Consider the following 21,318-nt stretch of genomic DNA (forward strand, 5'->3'; position numbering starts at 1 on the left):
CCCTACCCTCTAATTCCAGGCTACTAGCCCTCTTATTCCAGCATTGGAGCAAGCCAGGTGATGATGTCCTTGCCTGGATGATGGCTGAAATCTTTTTGCATATACTGCAACTCACTCAGGGGTGTGCTGTTTAACAAAACATGAAATAGCTACCATCTTTTTTATGGGTTCTGCGTCTTCCACTACCTCTTCTTGTGATGGCCCTGCTTCTTCATCCCTTCCTAAATTGGCTCTCTTCCATATATATCTCTCCTTGTCTATAGAGGGGCTGATGCTGACAGAAGTTGGTGCGTTGATTTAACCACAGTGTCTGTCACTGGAGTTGGAGTAGCTGCTGTGCCTGTCATTTTGCCATCAGATCCAGGGACTTTTTTTGCCCTCAGGGGTGCTATATAGTGTTCGACAGCGCTCAGTAGGCCTGGACCAGGACCCAGCACATTGACTGACTTGTTTTCTCTCTGGAATTGCCTGGGTGACAGCATAGTTTTTCCAGATTTTGCACTTGTTCAGGGCTGAAGTTTCAAACCACTGAAGGTGCCCTCAGTCCTAGGCACTTGCCCATACACCCTACCACTTATTACTGTCCAGCCTCAGGGTAGAACTCTGTGTGGCTCTGAAATAGTTGTTTACCCCTAAACAAGATCTTGAACATGTCCAGAAGACATAGCAATAGGAATGCTAGTTTGAACATCCCAAGGATATTAAAAATTCTCAAGTCTTGTTTTAATTAGCCTGGAGGCGAAGGGGAAGATGAAGGTAGTTGCCAGTCTGCCCCATGGATTGGGTCTCTGAGGAGAAAAGGCAAAAGTTGTAATTATTAATAGTTTCCTATAGATGGCTCCTGAAGTCTGGAGATGTCAGCAGTGCCGAGTACAAATACCAGATTAGTTTCATGACCAGCAATTCTGTCGTATTATTAGACAGTGTTATGGAATACAACAACATGATAACCTTAGGCTGGTTCCCATGGGTGATAAACAGCACATGGGGCAATATATACAAGTAAAGTATTATATAACACGACTTTACAAACAAGCACACCAGCTTTGAGAGCAAACACATCACCATTGTGACCACTGACTAAAGTAATATAATGAATGATGATAACAAATTTCTTCTGATGCATTCTAGTCATATTTGTTACTATTTCAACCTGTTGTGCCCTGTGTTGGGCACCAAAAATGACTGTCGTGGTTTAACCCCATCTAGCAACTGTTTGCCTCACTACCCCAACCCCAGTCAGATGGGGGAGAGAATCAGAAGTATAAAAGTGAGAAAACTTGTGGGTTGAGTTGAAGACAATTTAGTGGGACAGAAAAGGAAGAAAATTGTAATAATAAAAGAGTTAAAATATGCAAAACAAGTGATGCACAATGCATTTACTCACCACTTGCTGACCAGTTCCCAACCAGGTCCTGAGCAGTAGCCCCTGGCCAACTTTCCTCCCAGTTTATATATTGACTATGATGTCATGTGATATGGAATATCCCTTTGGCCAGTTTGGGCCAGCTGTCCTGCCTGTGTTCCCTCACGACTTCTTGTGCCCCTCCAGCCTTCTTACTGGCAGGCTATGAGAAGCTGACAAGTCCTTGACTTAGTATAACTAACGGTACTTAGCAACAACTGAACACATCAGTGTGTTATCGACATTATTCTCATACTATATCCAAACCACAGCTCTATACCAGCTACTAGAAAGAAAATTAACTCTATCCTAGCTTGAATCAGGATAGCTGCCTTCATTACAGCCATCAAGTAAGTATTTCTGCCTGTCAAATATAAATCTAAATGGAAAGGAACAAACTTTTCATTTAAAGTAGCTACCTGTTTCCCCTTTGTGATATAGTAGAAAGCCATGAATATCTGTAACTGAGCAAAAACCATTTGCCGATTTGTAAGTAGCAGGTATGGTTGTTTGTCTTTTAAACATAAATGCAATTTATACACAGACATGACTTTAAAACCCTTTACTATATGGCTGAATCTAATACCAAAGAAAGTCTTCCCTGTAGCTGGGACAAAAAGGATGTTGGACGTGAATTTTTTTTGCATGTCAGAGGACATGACTTTTGTATTTGTGCTTCCATACCTCAAAAGGCTAGATATCTTTGGTTTCCTGAGCCTGAATTATTGCTTATGTTGCCTGTATATGAGATAAGGACCTCAGGTAGGATTTGTATCAGGTAACAAATATCAGAGAAGAATGTATATTGGGATTTCAGAGAAGTTAAGCCTTGGGTTAGGTTTTTTCTCTGGGAAATGGATGTCAGCTTTTGTTAGAGACTTGCTGCCCTGAACTCTCCTGGAAAGGGCTTAGCTATTGATGTAAAGCTACAGCAGTAGCTGGAGCCTCTGCTTTAGCAGTGTATTGCTCAGATTCGGTTTCTTCATTGCCAGAGAGGGGCAAAGGCCAATATTTTCTTCCTTTGTAAAGGCCTTCCAAAATCCTTTGAGCCTTGGTGATTATTGGTCTTTGCCAGGCATTAGATTTTTTAAAATTTTAACTACTTGTCTTTTACTTTTTTCCCAGAGTTGGGAAGACTGCTGGGAGAAGAGAATCCTAGGTTTTCATTCTTGATCTGAATAATATATACTGTTTTAAAGACTAGTGTGGAGCCTGAAGGAGAACTAATGCCTTCTATGTTTCCAAGAAAGTTTTGGGAACTACAGTAGATAGGGTCATCCAGATTTTGAAAATTTGAACTAATAATTTTATGTGAGGTAAACATTTTCACCACAAGGAAATTAATTAATTTGGTTTTATTTTTTAAATTAATTAATTTATTTGTTTTCTCAAACTGATGTATTACACAATTTAATATTATTAAAAAATGTGATCTTTAGAGATTAAATCTCCAAGCTGAAGGGTACTGTATTTTTGAGTTTACATATAGTGATTAAAACTGACTGAATTATTGGCTTGAAGGTGGGCGCTTCCTCTTTTCCTCTGTTGATTGTGTTTTCTGTTAAGATTGAATCTTGCTATACAAAGATGTTTGGGGCTTAATGCTTTAAGTCCCTCAAGAAATGTTGAGATATTTTGACTGAGTGGAAGCATGGTGAAGTCTTCATTAAGAACTTGGACAGTGGAAGGGTATTAATTCTTAAAATGTTTGATACCATATTGGGGGAGTGGTCCATAAGCCCAAGGATAAGCCTTAACGGTTGATAGATCTTGGTAGGCTGGACAAATGATTTGATGGTAACCTGAAGAAGGTTAATCAAGTCATGTACTTGGAATAAAGAAATATTGTCCCTCTATACAGGCTGTGTGGTAACTGTCTAGGAATGATGAGCTTTGCAGAAAAGAACTGTGGTGTCCTGGTGGAGAACAAGGGCAAGTGAGTTGCACATTAGAGAGCAGTGTGTCTGTAGTGATGGAAGTTAGGGCTGTGTTAGAAAAGGTGTATCCGGCATTTTGGAAGGAGTGATTATTTTCCTCCCTTTGGAACTCATGAGGCTGTATCTGGAATGCAGTGTGGAGTGTTGGCCTACCGTTATAGGAAAGGCATAGACATAGTGGAGCAGAGGACAACTCTCCTACTTAGGGGCTGAAGCATGTGATGTATGAGGAGAGGTGAGAGCTGACTTTCTGGAGTCAATCTCTGCATCCTTTATTGAAGATCTGCAATATAAAATGGGATATTTAGAACATTAAGAACATAATCTTGAATAGTGTGATCTTTTCTTTCAGTTTCTCACTCCTGAGTTGTAAAAAAGCAAAGCTACTTATGAAATGGGTAAAGCTCTAAGGTATGAAAAATGCATTTGGTGTTTTTTTTGTAAACAGTGTTTTTTATTTTACGTATATAAAACACAATACTCAATAGTGAACTCACAGGCTTCTGCAACTAGATAGGTTGTGATCTTTTTTTCTTACTCAGTTATACGATTTCTTCCACATTTTTGATCTTAAGGTCAAAAGTATGAACTTGACTCAGTTCAAAGAATTTCATAGAAGGTTTGAAGTATTGGAGGATGTCTAGCATTTCAGCCCTGTACTACAGTTTTACTGGTAAAAATGTTTTTATGTGCTTACAAGATAGCATTATATTGTGTGTTATTTGTGAATAAGTGATCATGAGCTACTAGAATCCTTACACGAGTCTCCTTTACTGATGTTTGTTGAACTGTTAAACTCTGGGGGCCTTGTTCAGCTCTTAACTGAGAACATCAGTTACTGTAAACACTTGTAGTGGTATATTGAACTGCCTTTCTTTGCTTTTGTGACACCATTTGACACAGATTATTTTTTGTTTGCTTGGGTTTTTTTCCAAAGCAAAATCAGATGTTTCGAGAGGAAGGGTTGTGAATAGTTTTGGCTGTGTCTCTCCGTGATAGGATACCTTTTGTGTGTCGCTTCCACCGATTCGCAGTGTTGCAAATACTCTTTTTGAATCAAGAAGGAAAAATGTTGATACAAAATAATTGTGAATAGAATGTACCTTACTAATTTCACTTGCAAAATGCATAGAGTGTGAAGCTTACAATGCATAGCATAAGCCTGTGTAGCCATTTTGTCATCTTTGCTCTCCTGAGTAGTATAATTGGAGGCCAGTGGCCGGTAAATACAGAGATAAGGAATAAAGAAAATATTTATGGTTTCCTATGTGTGGAATTCTTTAGATAATATAACAAAATTGAAATGGTGAGTAAGGGAAGTTTAGAATGGCTTGCATGTGTTTGACAGGGCTTAGTGACTTTTAAACTTGTTGAAAGTACAAAAAGTGTTTTGAGAAGGTTAGATTTGGGTTTGAAGTAATTCTCTAACTTTTTTGTATTAGATGTGCTATTAGTTGTGATTTGTACATCTGATTTTGCTTTATAAAATCCATTTTAAGGACTATTTTTGTGCTTCTATAGAGTAAAATCAAGTTGGCAACAACCTTTGAGCATGTTAGGTTAATAATTTGGTTGTATTATAGATTCTGCAGGTAAGAATATGTACCCTGTACATAAAATGCCCCATCTCAAGCGCCAAAAAATCTCAGAATACTCTTGGGTGTCACACAATTCCTATTCTTTAATAGCTACGTAAGACAGTTTATTAAGTACAAGAGTTGTGTATGGTAACATCAGACTTGATAGCAGAGATTGATACATAGATAGTTACTCAAGTATAGTGTTCCCTAATAAATGGTACTACTTGAACTCTTGGTAGTACTTGTGGCTCAACTGGGCAGGGCAGTTGCACAGTGATGATCAGCATTTGTACTGTCCATGTAAAGCCCCAGTTTATAGTGACTATTTCTGAAATCATCTTTTCCAGCAAATCTTTCTAAACCTGGAGTCCTATCAGTGTTTTATTCCATGTCAGAACAGATAATTTGAAGATTTGTAAGTAGAACATTGCGTAGTACTCAAACATGAGCTATTTAGATTCTGGCACTTCACAGCTGATTTGGCTTAGCCTGGTGCTTCCTCTACCTTTTTTTTTTTTTTTTTTTACCAAATTAAAAGTACATCAAGTTATATGGTAATCAGTCTCTTACAGAACCACATTGCTCCTTCTGCATAATGTTATTAACACTTGAATCAAAGGCCATTAAGCCTAGACTAAGACAGTAAAACTGGACTAAAAAGTAAACAAGATACAGAGTTGCTGCAGTGTTTGGGGAAGTTTGTCAAAATTTGTATTAAACTAAGAGTGTGAGACACAGTTTAAAGGAGGCGTAAGCTGTTAAAGCCTCTAGTGCTGGGGATCCTCAGCACTTGACAGAGATCATTGAGGTACAGTGGTAGTGTGAAGTTTGGATTATCTTTGTGTAGTCCTGTGTATACTTAGAAAGTGTTTAGATGAGGGGAAATGAGGCAGAACCTCTTTCTGGCCTAGTAACAAACTCTTAAACTAGAACTAAATTAGCATGGCTCTGGAGACTTGGTGGGTACTACTGTGTCAGACACCTGGTGACTGACAGCACAGGGTCAGTCATGGCAGAATTCTCTCCAGTTCTTTTTGGATGATGGTTACTGTGATTTTCACATCAAAGGATTTCATGGAGTGGTCATTTAAATCATGGTCAAAAGTTGTGGTATCTGAGTTTTTGGATCTGTGTCTTAAAGAATGTATTCTCTGTTAACTTTCTGAAGTGCAGGATAGTTTTCCAGGTCTATGTAGGACACCTGAGTCTAATACAGGAGAGGAAATCAGAAGTTCTCTAAGTCTTCAATGTAGATGATTCACATTTTACCTGCAAGCTTGCTCCCTGGAGATGGTTCTTCTCATATATTTTTGAAATAGGTCTCCAAACACTTTTAACTTTCTGTGGATGATTTTCTTCCCTTAAATAGCTTATCTCTCTTGTAATTAAATAAATTTCAACATCAAGATCACTGCATCTTTGAACTTAAAATCGCATGCGACATTCTTTTACGGAAGGCTCAGGGTTGGGGTTGTTCAGCCTGGAGAAGCTTGGGGAGACCTTTCAGTACCTGAAGGTGGCATACAAGAAGACTGATGAGGGACTATTGACCAGGTGTCATGACAGGACAAGGGCTAATGGTTTTAAACTGAAAGAGGGTAGGTTTGGATAAGAGATAAGAAAGAAATTCTTTACTGTGATGATACACTGGAACAGGTTGCCCGGCAAAGTTGGGGATACCTCATCCCTGGAGTTGTTTAAGACCAGGTTGGATGGGGGTTTGTGCAATGTGGTCTTGTGGAAGGTGTTCCTTGGCAGGGAATCCATGGCAGGGGGGTTGGAACTAGATGATCTTTAAGGTTCTTTCTGGTCCAAACCCTTCTATGATTCTGTAGTAAAAATTGAAATGTCGTTCTACAAAGAACTAAATATAATTTATTAAGAGAATCCTGTGAGAAGTTTTCTTGTACTGGAGTGGGAATTGCTACCTTGTTTCCTTTGGCAAATGGTCTATGTTCCCCCTATTGTCACTTCTGGCATGCCTTACAAGAATACAGAAGTAGCACAGTACATACAAAGCAGTCCTTATTCATGAACATGAATTTTATTTTCTTCATGTGACAATAAAACTGGAAAGAGAGTGGGAGTGATATGGTTGTTACTTTTCCATCATAAATTAGTTTCTGCAGAGGATGACAAAATTGGCAGGGCTGCAAAGGTATGTGAACTACTTTGCCTTCATATGGAGATACTTGAATTTTTATGAAGTAATTCTTTAAAAAAGACAGCAACTAACCAAAAACAACACAACACACCACTAAATATGCAAACAGGAGTTTGTAAGTTCGCAGTTCATTTGTGTCATGTATTAACTAATTTTTCCTCCAGTATAGTTGTTGACTTTCGCACATGTACATGCTTTATCACTTGTTTTATAAAGGAGAAATAGAGGAAAGGGAGAACAAAGCTTATATGGAGTGGTGGTTTTATAAATAAGACTTTTCTTCTCTGTTTTCCAGATTCAATATTGCATAAACATGGGTGCATTTTTGGATAAACCAAAAACTGAAAAACATAACGCTCATGGTGCAGGGAATGGCTTACGTTACGGCCTCAGCAGTATGCAGGGATGGAGAGTGGAAATGGAAGATGCTCACACAGCTGTTGTAGGTATTCCCCATGGCTTAGAGGACTGGTCCTTTTTTGCTGTCTATGATGGTCACGCAGGATCTCGTGTTGCAAATTATTGCTCCACGCACTTATTAGAACACATCACTAACAATGAAGACTTTAGGGCGACAGAAAAACCTGGATCTGCTCTTGAACCTTCAGTGGAAAATGTCAAGAGTGGAATCAGAACTGGCTTTTTGAAAATTGATGAGTATATGCGCAATTTCTCAGACCTCAGAAATGGGATGGACAGAAGTGGCTCAACAGCAGTGGGAGTTATGATTTCACCTGAGCATGTATACTTTATCAATTGTGGTGATTCACGTGCTGTTCTCTATAGGAATGGACAAGTCTGTTTTTCAACACAGGATCACAAACCTTGCAACCCAAGGGAGAAAGAGCGAATCCAGAATGCAGGAGGCAGTGTAATGATTCAGCGTGTTAATGGTTCACTGGCAGTTTCTCGAGCTCTGGGGGACTATGACTACAAATGTGTTGATGGTAAAGGCCCTACAGAACAACTTGTTTCTCCAGAGCCTGAGGTGTGTGAAATTTTAAGGGCAGAAGAAGATGAGTTTATCATCTTGGCTTGTGATGGAATCTGGGATGTAATGAGCAATGAAGAGCTCTGTGAATTTGTAAAGTCTAGACTTGAAGTATCAGATGACCTGGAAAAAGTGTGCAATTGGGTAGTGGACACTTGTTTACATAAGGTATGTAACTTTTCTCCAAGCAGCTGTTCTAAAATTAACTTCTGGTTAGAGGGGTACAGATGTTAACAGCAGTTCCTGGCCTACTGTTCCACTTCTCCATCTTCCTTTCCTCAAAATTCTGTGCCAATTTGAGTATATACCCTTGCTGAAGGATATACAGCCTCATCCTTTATATTTGGAGAGGTGATAGCAATTGCAAAACTAAAGGTTTATTAGGTTCTCAAATAATGCTTGCATATGGTTCCAACTCCAAACGTTGATTCTAAATACAACATTTATAAAAGTAATCAAGTCTAAGGAACGCATGCTGTGGAGTTAAAGTTGGGTAATGTTTGTATCTTTTACCTAAAACCAGCGCTGGCACCATCTCCTCTTCATGGTAGGGCTTGTCTGTCATCTGAAGTGGTGTCTTCAGCTCATTGTAGCTTACTTGGAGAAACTCTACTTTTGCACCTGAGCTTGCTTGCACTCCTCAGATTTAGAGTTTGGAGCAACTCCAGGTCGGTCCTACACATGGTAAATAGGGATACTGTTTCCAGCATTTCCTGAAGAGTGTAGCTCCTGCTAGTGCAAATAGAGTTCCTTTGTTAGGCCACAGACAAAACATGCAATTTTGAGGAAAATAGTAAAATTCAGAATGGTAACTAAAAAGGGTAAGTAGTTGGGTTTTGGTTTTTGTTGTTGGGTGGTTTTTTTTTTCTTTTGGTTTTGGCGTTTTGTTTTGGTTTTTTGTTTGTTTTTGTTTTCCAGAAATAGGATTGTATTCCAGCATGTACCATACAGTGTATGATTGGTTTAAATGCTGTGGCTTGTCTGACCAAGCCAGCCTTGTTAAAGGATGGTCACTCCAGTAAAACTGAGCAGTGACTGCGTGTTTATTTTTCAAAGTCCTGTCCTAGATCTCTGCAGTTTGTAACAATATTAGAATGTTGTCTTCTGTCTTCAGGATGTGAATTGTACCACATAACACTAACTGATAGGTGTCCCCATATGCTTGGTACAAAGGGGAATGTAGACTAACTCCTGAGTGTTTCTGAAGGAACTGATGTCAAATTCCTACTTAATTGCTTCAGGAGAAGGATTTGTTGTCATAGATGCTAGGAATTATCTGGTAGATTGGGTTTACATAGAAACAATATGCAGTGACAGAAAAAAAAAGTTAAGATTTTAATTTCAAAATAGTAGTTTTGCTGTATTTGGAACAAGTAAAAATGTGATTAGAGTAGAAAAATGAAAAATAAGATTAAAGATACTGACTTCTCTTTTTTCTTTGTCGTGTAGGGGAGTCGTGATAACATGAGTATCGTATTAGTTTGCTTTTCAAATGCTCCTAAGGTCTCAGATGAGGCAGTGAAAAAAGATGCCGAGTTGGATAAGTACTTGGAATCACGGGTTGAAGGTAAGAAATCCATTTTGTTCACTAGATAGTGAAAAAATAACAACTTGATTGTGATAGTGAGCATGTTAGTGTCAGAACTATCTTGGACATGAAAACAAAAACTCTGAAAGCCATTTTCCTGCTTATGTTGGGTCAAGTTCAGGCCTGGTTACAACTCTGACTTTTTGTCTGTCGGGAAAAGTGTTTTGGGCCATGTGCTTAGTTTATCCTGGTATTCTGCAAGCATTTTCTTAATGTAAGTTTTAGGGTTTTTAGTACTATCTTTACAGGTCAAAATGCAACTACCAAATTTGCAAAGTGTTGTATCAGTTCAGTAAAATGTGATCTTGCTAATGTCCTGCTTATAAAATATTCAAGGGTTACTTGTACTACTTCTTCCCTTTCCTGTGAAAGTTTTTGACAAAAAGAAAAGTCTGTACTGGGTTTTTGTGTCAATGTCCCAGTAATCTAGATAGTTGATGTAGCAAACCTAAATTTAGATATATATGTAATAAGGCCTTCAGATGCAGGTTCTCTCTGAGCTCACAGCTGTTGTATGTGGTGTCTTTTCCTCTTGTTTAAATGGGATGTAAATTGAAATGGTTTGCTTATTTGTAATTTCTGTTGAGATTAGAGAGCACACTAATGGTCATTTCAGATGCAAACTCTAGGCATGTTTCTTGGAACTTGGCTTACATCCCAGGCTTCCTAGATGACACTAGTTAAGATAAATACTTGTTACCTTCTGTGTCAGAGTAGAGAAGAGGAGCTGTTAATGGGCTCTGGGAGAGAGCCAGGGGCAGTTACCTCCACTGTCAGCACTCAGGTGTGCACAGTGGTTACAGGTTACTATTCCCAGCTTCTTGGTGGCTCCTCTCTGTTAGCAAATAGGTGAAAAATAAAGGGAACTGCAGTGTGTTTTATTGCTTTCATAAGTGAATGTTAAGATTAATGGAAAAGCTGTCAAGTAACTTGTGATCAAAGTGAGTTGATAAACTGAGAATTTTAGCTCTATTGTCATATTTAACTAAATACTACACACGCCAAGACAAAACCCAACATTGTAGAGTGTGTAGTCTAAACTGATGTGTAGCCATTCCAAATATAACTCAAAATGATGGTTGAGCTTAAGTGCTTCAGAGAAATTAATTGCTTCAAAGCTTAACCTTCTGTTGCTTCAGCTCTTCTTGATTTTTTTCTTCATTTTATTTTCTCCTGCATGACGTGTCTCATTCTGTGTGCTACTAATTGGACAGAGTGCAAGGCCTGTAAATGTCAAGTATTTAGCAAGGAATGATAGTTAGCATATTTGAGGAAATTGTGTCAACAAGTGGAGAAAGTCAAGGAAGCAGACTTCAGAAGAACTTTAGCTGATTTTTAATAAAGTTTTTTATTAATAAATCCTATGAAATTGTAATTTTGATACAGTCTTCCTCATTTAAAAAAAAAAAGAGGTTGTTGGACTGAAGTTTTTACCTTGCACTTGTGCCTTGAGTATTAGTAGTTCAGAAATTATAGAGAGAAGCTTTAGCAAAATGTTTCAAACCACTAAGCAGCATGAGGAAAATTGTTTAGAAATATGTTGGATTTTTTTAATTTAAAAACCAAAAAAGAAGTGGGAGAAGAGTATCATCTCAAGTGTTGGAGTAGTAAAGAGAAGTTTTGGCAGGGGGGAACTTGTTTTGATAGGAGAGGACGACTGCCTTAATCAGTTTTGCATTCATCTGTAGAGTAAGTGTAGTCTAGAAAACAGTGCATAAAAGAGCTGTACCTCAAAGGTTTAAGCTAACTTAATTCTAAAAACTTAAAGCTTGGTAGATACGTTATGACAATATGGATTTGTTTAAAATGCTTTTCTAGATGATGACTATTCCTTTCAAAAAGGAAATAATGGCCTTTGAACACAGTAAATTAACATGAATGACATTTTTCTTTAATCTGTTGAAAAGTTAACAGCCCACACGTTATGAGCAGTTGGTTGATTGCCAATAACAGTTTTATTTATACCTGCAGTAAAAACATTCTGCAAAAAATAAACTTGTCTTAGAACTACTAAGCTGCAAAGATAGATGTTGTCAAAAATAGAAGCTATGAGTTCTCTTGGATACTCTTGTCTTTGAGTAAGTGACTAATATAAATCAGGGCAACACTGGAACTTATTATAAAATCCCTTGGGACTTCTTGAAGCAATTTTAGTTTGATCACTGGTGTTTGTTTTTAATGAATGTACACTATTCAGCATGGACTATTATTTCTGTTCTTCTGTGGACCTTAAATGTCAAGTTGACTGGACTAACCCATCAAACCTTTCAGGCAGCTGATTTTTTTTCACTACTGTACTTGAGCATTTTAAACTCTGGCTCAGATTAAAGAATTGTATTTGAGGCATACTTTTGTTTGATTTTAAAAAAGTGAAAAAAAGGTCTGTGTTCGAAAGCAGTTTAATACTTGCGTATGTAACATTTTTAATTTGTATTTGTTCATTCCTAAGTAGCATGCTGAGTTTCTGTGTATTTTTATAATGAGTTGAGTTAGTAGTTCCATAAGATCTTTCCAGAGTTATTAAAAGAGAATTATTGTTTCAGTACTAAAAGAGATCTATTTACTGTAACAGATTTGATTAAAAAGCATATTCAACAAGTCAGAGTTTAATAGTGGAAGAGATTTCTAGTGGAAGAACTATATGGAGATTTCTAGTGGAAGAACTATATACCAATGCTGTTTTGCTAGTTTGAGGGTCTTGAGGTTGACAGAAGGTGGATTCCAAAGCTGCCAGTTCTGAGTATACTGAAATACTTGATGAGGTTGTAGTCAGTAGCTTGTGCTTGAGTTATTTATGACTGTGAGCACAGCCCTGCTTCTGGTTTGAGTCATTTAATTGGTCAAACTCCAAAGCAGAATCACAGAGCCATAGAATAGTTCAGGTTGGAAGGGACCTTAAAGATCATGTAGTTCCAACCTCCCTGCCATGGGTAGGGCACCTTCCACTAGTCATAAAGGTGTGTTGGACAGTAGTGAAGTTGTGCTGGGTCAGTCTTTTCTTACTGCCACTTGCAAACACTACTTTCTCTGTGTTTCAGAGATCCAAAGTTTGGTCACAGGAAGAGAAAACTAGGCACAGAAGTCAATTCAGTTCTCTGTTATGTTTCATTTTATTTGAAAGGGTGCATCAGAGTTGCAGTTAATAACAAACAGACAAACCCCACAAAACCTAGTAAATCATAAATAGGGCACATGATCAATGTAGTCTTATTAGTAAATAGTTAGTACAGTGAGTTGAATGATGCATTTTACATGTGTGGAATATATACTGTATATAAAACTGATTTGTCATAATAGCTGGGCATGATAGGAGCTGCTGGAACATAGAGAACTTGTAATCTGGTGGGGACTTGTATTATATAAAATTGAAATAAAATATTAGCTGAATTTTCAAAATGCCTCTCTGTAAGTTAAGTGTTAGGCTTTCAGTGACAAGTATTTTAGGACTAAAGCAGTAGACTTTGTACTGGACTTTCATGGATTTACAGACATGATAATATCAGGAAATGATTCTTTAAGTGTCTGAATTACATTAGCAATGCAAAGTTAATTGCAGGGTTATTCTTAACATCATCGAGATGAAGGTGAAAACCTTGTAAATGCCCATAAATCTGTTTCTGAAAACATGTGGTTTCTTTCTCTAGTGGCCTTTGTCAAGCAAATCCACAGTGTGTATCTGCTAACTGATGTGTAATGAAAAAAGGGTTATGCTTGGTCTTTTGCTTTATTCTCGATTTTCTATTAGGATTTTTTTTTTTTTTAAATGAGAGGGACAGATTCCAGATGAAATATTCACTCTAGTATCAGGAAAAAAAGAGTGATGGTCAGTTCAACCAGAATTCCTGATTTGACACCTTCTAGAAATGGAGAGAAGATGCTCATGGTCCAGTTCAGTACTCCATGAGAAGTTATACAGTATAAAGTAGAAATTTCCACTACCAAGAAACATACATCAGTCCTTAGCTGTGATTGCTTTCCTTCGTGTTTATGAAGATATAAAAACTTATGCTTCCATTACTGTTTAGTAATTACTTACTTCTGTAGCCTTTCTTCTTATTAAGTCTTGTCTACTTCTATGTACAGAACTAGATGTGCTCACGATATAAAAAGTAGTGTATGCATAAGGTGTATTTCCTGTCAAATGGGTCTCAGCAAAATTATAGCAGTACAATTACTTCTAACTAGGTAGAACTGTACAAAAGGATGCAATGTATCAAAGCAAAGAAGTTGTGGCTAACTTGTATGAATGTGACTGGAAGGAGTGATCAAAATCCTAAGATTCAGGCATACTTATTCAGCTGTCATTTCCTTTGCTAACCATGCTTCATCCTTAAAGGATGGATGAGAATATACATCAAGGTTCACAGAGCAGTGCTTAATCACTTCTAGTAGTAGAGTACCTGTCTTATTCATTGCAAAGATTGTATGGTGCTGGCTTAAAATTGGGACTTTGAAGCATAGTGCCTTATTTGTTACGGGGTATTATAACTATTCTACAAGTGATTACTTTTGGGGTGATTTCCTACAGATCTCCCTGATACAGAGTGAGTACTTTGCCAAGCACTTTGATTTTTAGTAGCCCTAAGAGAAGCCTGTATATAACTTGCTTTCTAGATGAGTGATAGACGTTAAGAGAGGTTTAAATACCAGGAATCTTGGGATGAAGGGTATAAAATAGCTAGGTGATGTGCTTTTCTACTGACTTAAGAAACTCAAATTGTAGTTGTTGCTGGCTTAAGTTGCAGTCTCCAGATCAGTTACCCAGAATATAATCAATTGTAAGAAATTTAAGTGATCTGTCTATCTCTGTATAGTAGCCAAGATAGAGACTGACTAAAGTCTTTTTAGGATGATGTTTGAGAGGTTTCATTCTTAATCCTTTTGGGTTTGGGCTCAAAGAAAAGGTTTTTATCTAGAAGAGTGTCTACAGGAAATGGCACTCTGTTCCTTAACTTAGTTGATTTTCAGAAAAAAAAAACCCTCTCTTAAAAATACATGACTCATGCATACAACTACAATTTGTAGATAACTTGGTGAACCTCTTTTGATGAAAAAGAACGTAGGAAGGTTTACTTCAGCTTAGGCAGTTCTTTTCCAAGGTAGAAGAACTTTTTAGCACTGGACTTGACTTGTGTCATACTTCTACTTTGAAAATGAATACCCTATTTTTAATTATTCCTCATCCCTTCTGTGTTCTTTTTTGGCCACTTGCGTGATAATATTTTATATCCTTTATATATCCCATTGCTTAAATGGTGGGCATAGTGTTTATGCACTAGAGATTCAGGCCTTTGAGAATACAAGGTGTTACTCACATCAAAGCGTGACAGAATCCCTCGGAAGCGTTGGCTTTATGGCGTGTGACTTCTGATTATGTGTTGCACTGCAATGGGTAGGTAACTGAAACAGACTCCCAGCTGCTGTCTTTCTCAAAGAGAACAGGCTGCTATCTTCAGGGTGTTTCATTCAGTTCACAGTCTACTTCTGAGCTTCTCTGAGAGAGGAAGGCTTGAAGCATACCAGAAAGACAGACTATGAATTTGAATTGCTCTGTTCCACCATGCAAAGACTGTTAATCTAAAATGTAAAGAATGTTTTCCTGTTTACATCAAACTTTTTCGTAATGTCTCTACTAAAAAGTGATAATATCTTATGTGTCAGTGTGTTAACCAGTGGGTGTTATTAATTCAGGACTTCTTCTGTTTTTAAATTAGAAATTATGGAAAAATCGGGTGAAGAAGGAATGCCTGATCTTGCTCATGTTATTCGTATTTTAACTGCGGAGAATATCCCTAATTTACCACCAGGAGGTGGTTTAGCTGGCAAGTGAGTACACTGTTAGAAGTTCTGGAACCGTTAAATTCACTGAAACTCTTTCATTTAAATATTTTAAAGCTTTCTTATTCTAATAGCTATACTCAAATAAATTTTTTTATATTTGAAGCTAGTTTACCTTTTGCAGTACGTAAACAGTTGTGTCACTATTCCCATTCCAGAATGGTAAGAGCGAACACATTGATCATATTCTGGTACATAACCTACTAATGAACTATTTCTATATATCCACTTTAAAAAATAAAAATAAATGTGTTCTTGGCTTTTTACTTCTTTACATTTGTTAAGAGCTGTCAATAACATAATGGGAAAATCAAAATACCAGATCAGTTTTCCTGATGTCGTGTTCTCCCAACCATTTAGTGTCCATTATAAGTTTGGGACAGTATTTACTTGCTCAACAAACATTCTCATAAAAAAATTGTTCTTCTTTGTTTAGTCTAAAACTGAATGTTACATAATCAAGAATATTGAACTAGGATATGCATTTTAAAAGCTAATTGGAATAAATATTCAGAAATTACATTGGTATTCTGGAGAGGCTAATGGTGTTGTTCTAGAAAATTATAATTTAAGTAATTTAATGAAAATAACTTAGAAGTGCATATACAGTTGTTAATCTAGAACTCCCCAGAGAGTAGGTTTCATTATTGTTCCCTGATGTAGACCAGGGAAATATTTCTGGAATATTTGTATTTTACAAAACTTGAAGTCCTGTCTTTCGAGCATTTGTATATACATCTATTTTCATTGCATGTACTTACTAATGAGCACTGTTTACCATGACTATATCTTTGTAGCCTTGAAAGTACCTGTATGTTATGGGCCTTTTTCTCCTCTTGTGTGCATTCCAGGCATTCAGAGAAGATGTGTGTGCCTGTTCTTACTGATCCCTCCCAACTGCTGTGTTCTGTTGTTTTGCTCATTAATAACTGCATCATGTACTGCTTTGTTATTCCAGAACCTCTGCATATAAAGTCTATTTTAATTTGTTGTCATTCAGGTTACATTTTTTCAGGGGCTTGACTCAGAATTGCCTTTTGATACCTTTCTCTCCATTTTGTATTTTAAGTCCCCTGACTTCAAGGAGTGTATTTGCAGTTTCTTGCAAGAGAATGTCATACAGTATTAATAACTTGTTCTTAGCCTTCAAACTTAGGGCAAAGACAGCCAGTGACATATTTAAGTTGACTTTACTTGCAGGATTGAGCTCCTGAATGGAAATCCTGAAAAAAACACTTATTACACAACCCAAAATGACATACTGCATAACTTAAAACTTTTGTCCTAACAAGAGAATGTTTTTTGTCTTGAGGTTTTTATCCTGTGATGTTACCAGGTCATGAAGAACTCACACTTTGTCCTTCCATTTGAACTCTTAAGGCCTGGCTCAAACAGGTTGCAGAAAGAGCTTGTCTGTGGCTGACATCCATGCTTTTAGCACCAGTTATAGTTGCTCCAGATGTATGTCTGAGCTGAAGAAATGCAATGCAATGTTACTGTGACCAGGAGAATGTTTGCAGACCTTAGGAACCTCTGAAGTAGCTCCACTTCTGTTGATGTTGTATGATTCTTTCAAGCTTCTCACTTGTGTAGAAGCCCCTACTGGCTCATTCTTTGAGACAGGAGGTCTGCAAGTGTCAGCTCTGCTGTGGTCACTTGATGGTGCTGTTTTATCCTTTAAAATCTTACTCTCCAAAGACTGGCTTCTGGCTTGGCTCTGATCTTCTTATAACTTCAAGTACTTCCTCAAGAAGAGTTATTTTGGGCTGAAGTAAACTAAAGTCCTGAGCAACCCTGTCACCTGGGTATTAATACCACTCAACATCTTGCTCCTGAGTTTTACCATCAAAGGAAAGCACAGAGAAATACACTGTTCAAGGAAAGAAAAGTGATTGAAAAAGAGTCTTGATTTAAACCCTCTGTAATGGCTATCTGCTGCTTCTGTGGCAGCCTTGCTTGGACTGTACAGGTGTTTTCAGTTACATTGGTGTGAGGTGCCTTTGCTTTCTGTAGTACAGACATTTGGTCAGAATTGTGCCATTCCTCCACCACTAAATGTGGAGCTAAGTGGAGAGAACCATTTCCAGTATCACCTGCAAAAAGATTCAGTTTCTTTTCTCTAGGAAGATCTTCCATCAAGGCTGATGGATCCCATTCTAGCTCAGCCAAGAAACCTTTCTAGATTTCTTAAATATGTTAAATGTTCAGAAGGAACCTCATGAAATTTTGTAGCATCCTCATGATTCTGGGGCAGAAAGTTCTGTCAGATCAAGAGCCATCACTGTGTATTTGAGACATTTGCTGCTGTCTTCATCTGATACCCTTGTGCTCTTTGGTTTGGAGGGGTCAACAGTTGGTGCTTACTTGCATTCTGTAAGACAATTTTGCTAGATCTTGACCACTTTCAGACTTAGGAGTCTTAGTTCGTGTAGCAGTTCTTTTTTTGTTGAAACTGTCAGTAACTTTGATCATGTTTATTATAGTTTTCTGAACGTTTCCCAGATTTAACTTTGATTTGAAGATGTAGGTACATAACCTTTTTCTCAAAAATCTGTTTATACCTTGGGTTTTGTTTTCTGGGAAGATTTTTGTGCTTATTTTGCCTGCCTGTGAAGGTCGGACCTTAAGTGGCACTGCCAGAATTAGTCTGGCTAGTGGCTTTTGGGTTCTAATTTCTACAGCATGAATAGCAGACAACATATCTCAGAGGCTGTATGTTCTGGGCACCACACTTTAAAATACGTAATAAAAACGGGGAAAACCAGAACTGTCTTCGCAAGAAACCCAGCAAACTCGAAGAATTTTGTTAAAATAAGTGAAATATGAATTTAAATGTTACTCTTGGCAAAATCTGAGGTGCAGCTCTAAAGACATAAAGAGATAGACCATGGGGAGAGTAAGGCAAGAAAATGTTTTATTTTGCTTAGTCTTTACAAATCCTGACGAATTGCTAGATCCAAAATATATTGAAAGTGAGTAAAGACACTGAGAGTGGGCTTCATCTTTTTAAAAGTCAGATTAAAAGAAAAATATCTTCAACACTTTAAAGTGACTGCCATGCTCAAACTTTTCACAATGTTTTGAAATCCTTTATTGTGCTTAATTTTTTAAAAAACTTCTTTTTTTAGGCGTAATATTATTGAAGCTGTGTATAGTAGGCTGAATCCACACAGAGAGAATGAGGGGGTAAGTTCTCATTTTTTTTGCTATATCTCTTTCTTAATGTGAACATCGAAGTAGTGTCATACATTAAGCAGAAGTGTACATCACTGTCAATAAAGTGTTATAAACACAGGATATCTGTGGTAGCATACTGGTAATTTTTACTTTGCTTTGGATGGATTTGATGTAGAAGTTCATCCTCAAAAAGACAGAAAAATGACACCCAATTCTGAAGGCTTTTTAAGCATCTAACTGACTACCGTTTTCTCAGTCAAACCTGTGAGAAAAAAATGCAGGATTTTTCTAAATTACAGTTCATTATTGTAAGAAATTGTGGTCAGCAAATTCATTGCTTAACTAGCTAGTATGTCTATTGTCCGGAAATTTAGTACAAGAGGGGGCAGACACACTTCCTGTTGTCTTCTGTATGTGTAGAAGACCTTTGTACACTGAAATAATAGACAATGAGACTAATACTGACTCTTTTTTTTAGCATTTAACTATCTTTTCATATCCCATATGGGCTGGTCTAAGGAAAATGTAAAGTGATTTTAGTTTACATCAGTTTTGATTTCTGAAATGGCTTAGATTTCCTACTAAGTTGAATTTTTAAATAGTATGTTGAAATATGGTTTACTGTAGCTTTAAGCCTGATTATTAGGTGGCTCTTAGTATAAATAAGTAATAACTGGTGTTCCTATCAATTATGTTCAAATTTGTTTAAAAACTGTGGAAAACTGAATAACTGATAAAAAACATCAGTGCTTGTACACATATTTTCTGTACAGTTTATGTGAAGTGATCTGTGAAAGTACCCTTCATATTCTGGTAAATACTTTATAATATTTTTTTCTTATGAGATGGCTACAGGGCCCTCAGTCAGGTAGTCATTACAGTGAATGGTGTTGAGGAGATGTCAACTTTTACTTGAAATACCTCAGAATTATCAGTTGTGTACCTTGAGATTGTAAATACAGTCTCACCACAATTATTATTGTCTTTCCCATTGTCATCTTCTCTTAACTACCTATATTTGATTTATACTCTGCAGTTAGAAAGCTCGGGTGTGTGGAAGGGGCCACTGTTTTGTTAGAGCACAAATAGAGAAGAAACCTCTAGCTTCTCAATTTTATTAGAATTTGTTCCTTTTTGTAGTTTGAAAGTGATAAAGTATACATTTTTCATTTCACTTTCAAGAAACTGCAACAGTACCCCAAAACAAGCTAGACAACATTTTCCTCTTTTCAGCTTCTTTAGTCCTTCAGGAAACTCTGCACCTCTTTCAGCCTGCTATTGCTTTTTATATTAAACCAGAACTTTTCCTGCTTTATTGGGAAAAGTTACTGGTTTAAGTGATTTATTTAAAAAGAACAACCAAGGTTTTACAAATTGATTGGTATTTTAAGAAAAAAACCTAAAAGTTTGTCTAATGCTTACTTTTTAGAAATGTCATGTGCCATAGTCACATTTATGATGCATCTAAGTCCAAATTTACTTTTCAATAGCCATGCAAGCTTGCTGAAAGTCCTAACATGCAGCACAACATCCTTTTGTCTATTGGCTCCTTTCACAAAATGTTTGTGCATCGTCCATTTTAGTTTAGTAAAATGAGGTAGCTCACCTAAGTATGCATTTTACTCATTAAAGAATATACCATTAACTGCTTTGACTTTTTTTGCCATTTGAATCCCTGGTCTGGCATTTAATTTGGCTTCTTTAATAGGAGATGTGAACAGTACACTCCAGTCTGCTTTGTAAACTTTTCTTATGTTGGTATATAAGTGCAAATATGAACAATGATGTGTTTTATGTAGACTGGATTAAATTTTAATTTGATCTTGTGATGTTATTTGCCAGTCAGCACCTTCTCTTCTTCCCATCCCAAGTGATACTGACCCAGAGCAGTTTGAGAGGATGATCTCCTGCTTGGTGAAGGATGCAATTCCTGTTTGCACTTTGCCAGCAAGTTATCTTACCATCCTTGAAGTGGATTCGTTTAGTGGGGCTCACTTTTGAGATGATGGAAATGTGATTTCCTTGCTGGTCTTACTCAGTTTCAGGTGTATATGTGGTGATGTTGTAGCCTTCTGAACTGAATGCTCTGGTGCCTGGGGAGGGTAAAAGGGAAGGAAGCTGTTCAGTTACTCAGCATCAAACTCTTCAGAAAATGTCTCCACACATGATAACATTGCTACAGGTCTACAGTAACAGGAAACAAAGATAGGAAGGAAAGATTTAGTACATCCCAATGATGACTTGCCAAGTAAGATTGAAATGTAGCTAATAATGCCCCTGTTTAAACTAGTTGGAAGCAAGAGCAGATCTTCATACGAAAAATGAGGAGCTAGAGACAAGAATGCCGAGTCTGCAGAGCACAGAAGAGCACTGACTTGCACTTCAGTATCTTTCCCCATGTGTAGTTAACAGTGCACACGTGTCAAGTGTGGGTGTTGTGCAGAATACTGCTGGAAGGGCAAGTCTGCCTGTAGCAGTCATCTTCATCTTACGGTTGTATATAAGGCTAGAACTATTTTTATTACCTTGGCAAAATAATAATGTAATTAGCTGCTAAAAGTATTAATGCACATGTGTAACAATTAAAAAACCCAAACAAACAAACACAAAAACAACTCCCTCAAACAATCTAATTAAT

General features: G+C 37.2%; 1 protein-coding gene across 5 annotated transcripts in view; it reads left to right on the forward strand.

The window, feature by feature from the left end:
- The window catches only part of PPM1B (protein phosphatase, Mg2+/Mn2+ dependent 1B), a 60,612-nt gene that overhangs the window by 32,196 nt on the left and 7,098 nt on the right, over positions 1–21,318 (forward strand). For all 5 annotated transcript variants that reach the window (XM_050314627.1, XM_050314632.1, XM_050314629.1 and 2 more), the window contains 4 exons: positions 7,382–8,245; positions 9,527–9,644; positions 15,380–15,491; positions 18,632–18,689. In XM_050314627.1, coding sequence (XP_050170584.1) covers positions 7,400–8,245; positions 9,527–9,644; positions 15,380–15,491; positions 18,632–18,689 — 1,134 coding nt within the window. In that variant the 5' untranslated portion in view covers positions 7,382–7,399. The remainder of the gene's footprint in view (positions 1–7,381; positions 8,246–9,526; positions 9,645–15,379; positions 15,492–18,631; positions 18,690–21,318) is intronic.

The sequence above is a fragment of the Myiozetetes cayanensis genome, unplaced genomic scaffold (genome assembly GCF_022539395.1).
Source record: "Myiozetetes cayanensis isolate MyiCay16 unplaced genomic scaffold, myiCay2020 scf2-11, whole genome shotgun sequence".
In the NCBI taxonomy this organism is placed as follows: domain Eukaryota; kingdom Metazoa; phylum Chordata; class Aves; order Passeriformes; family Tyrannidae; genus Myiozetetes; species Myiozetetes cayanensis.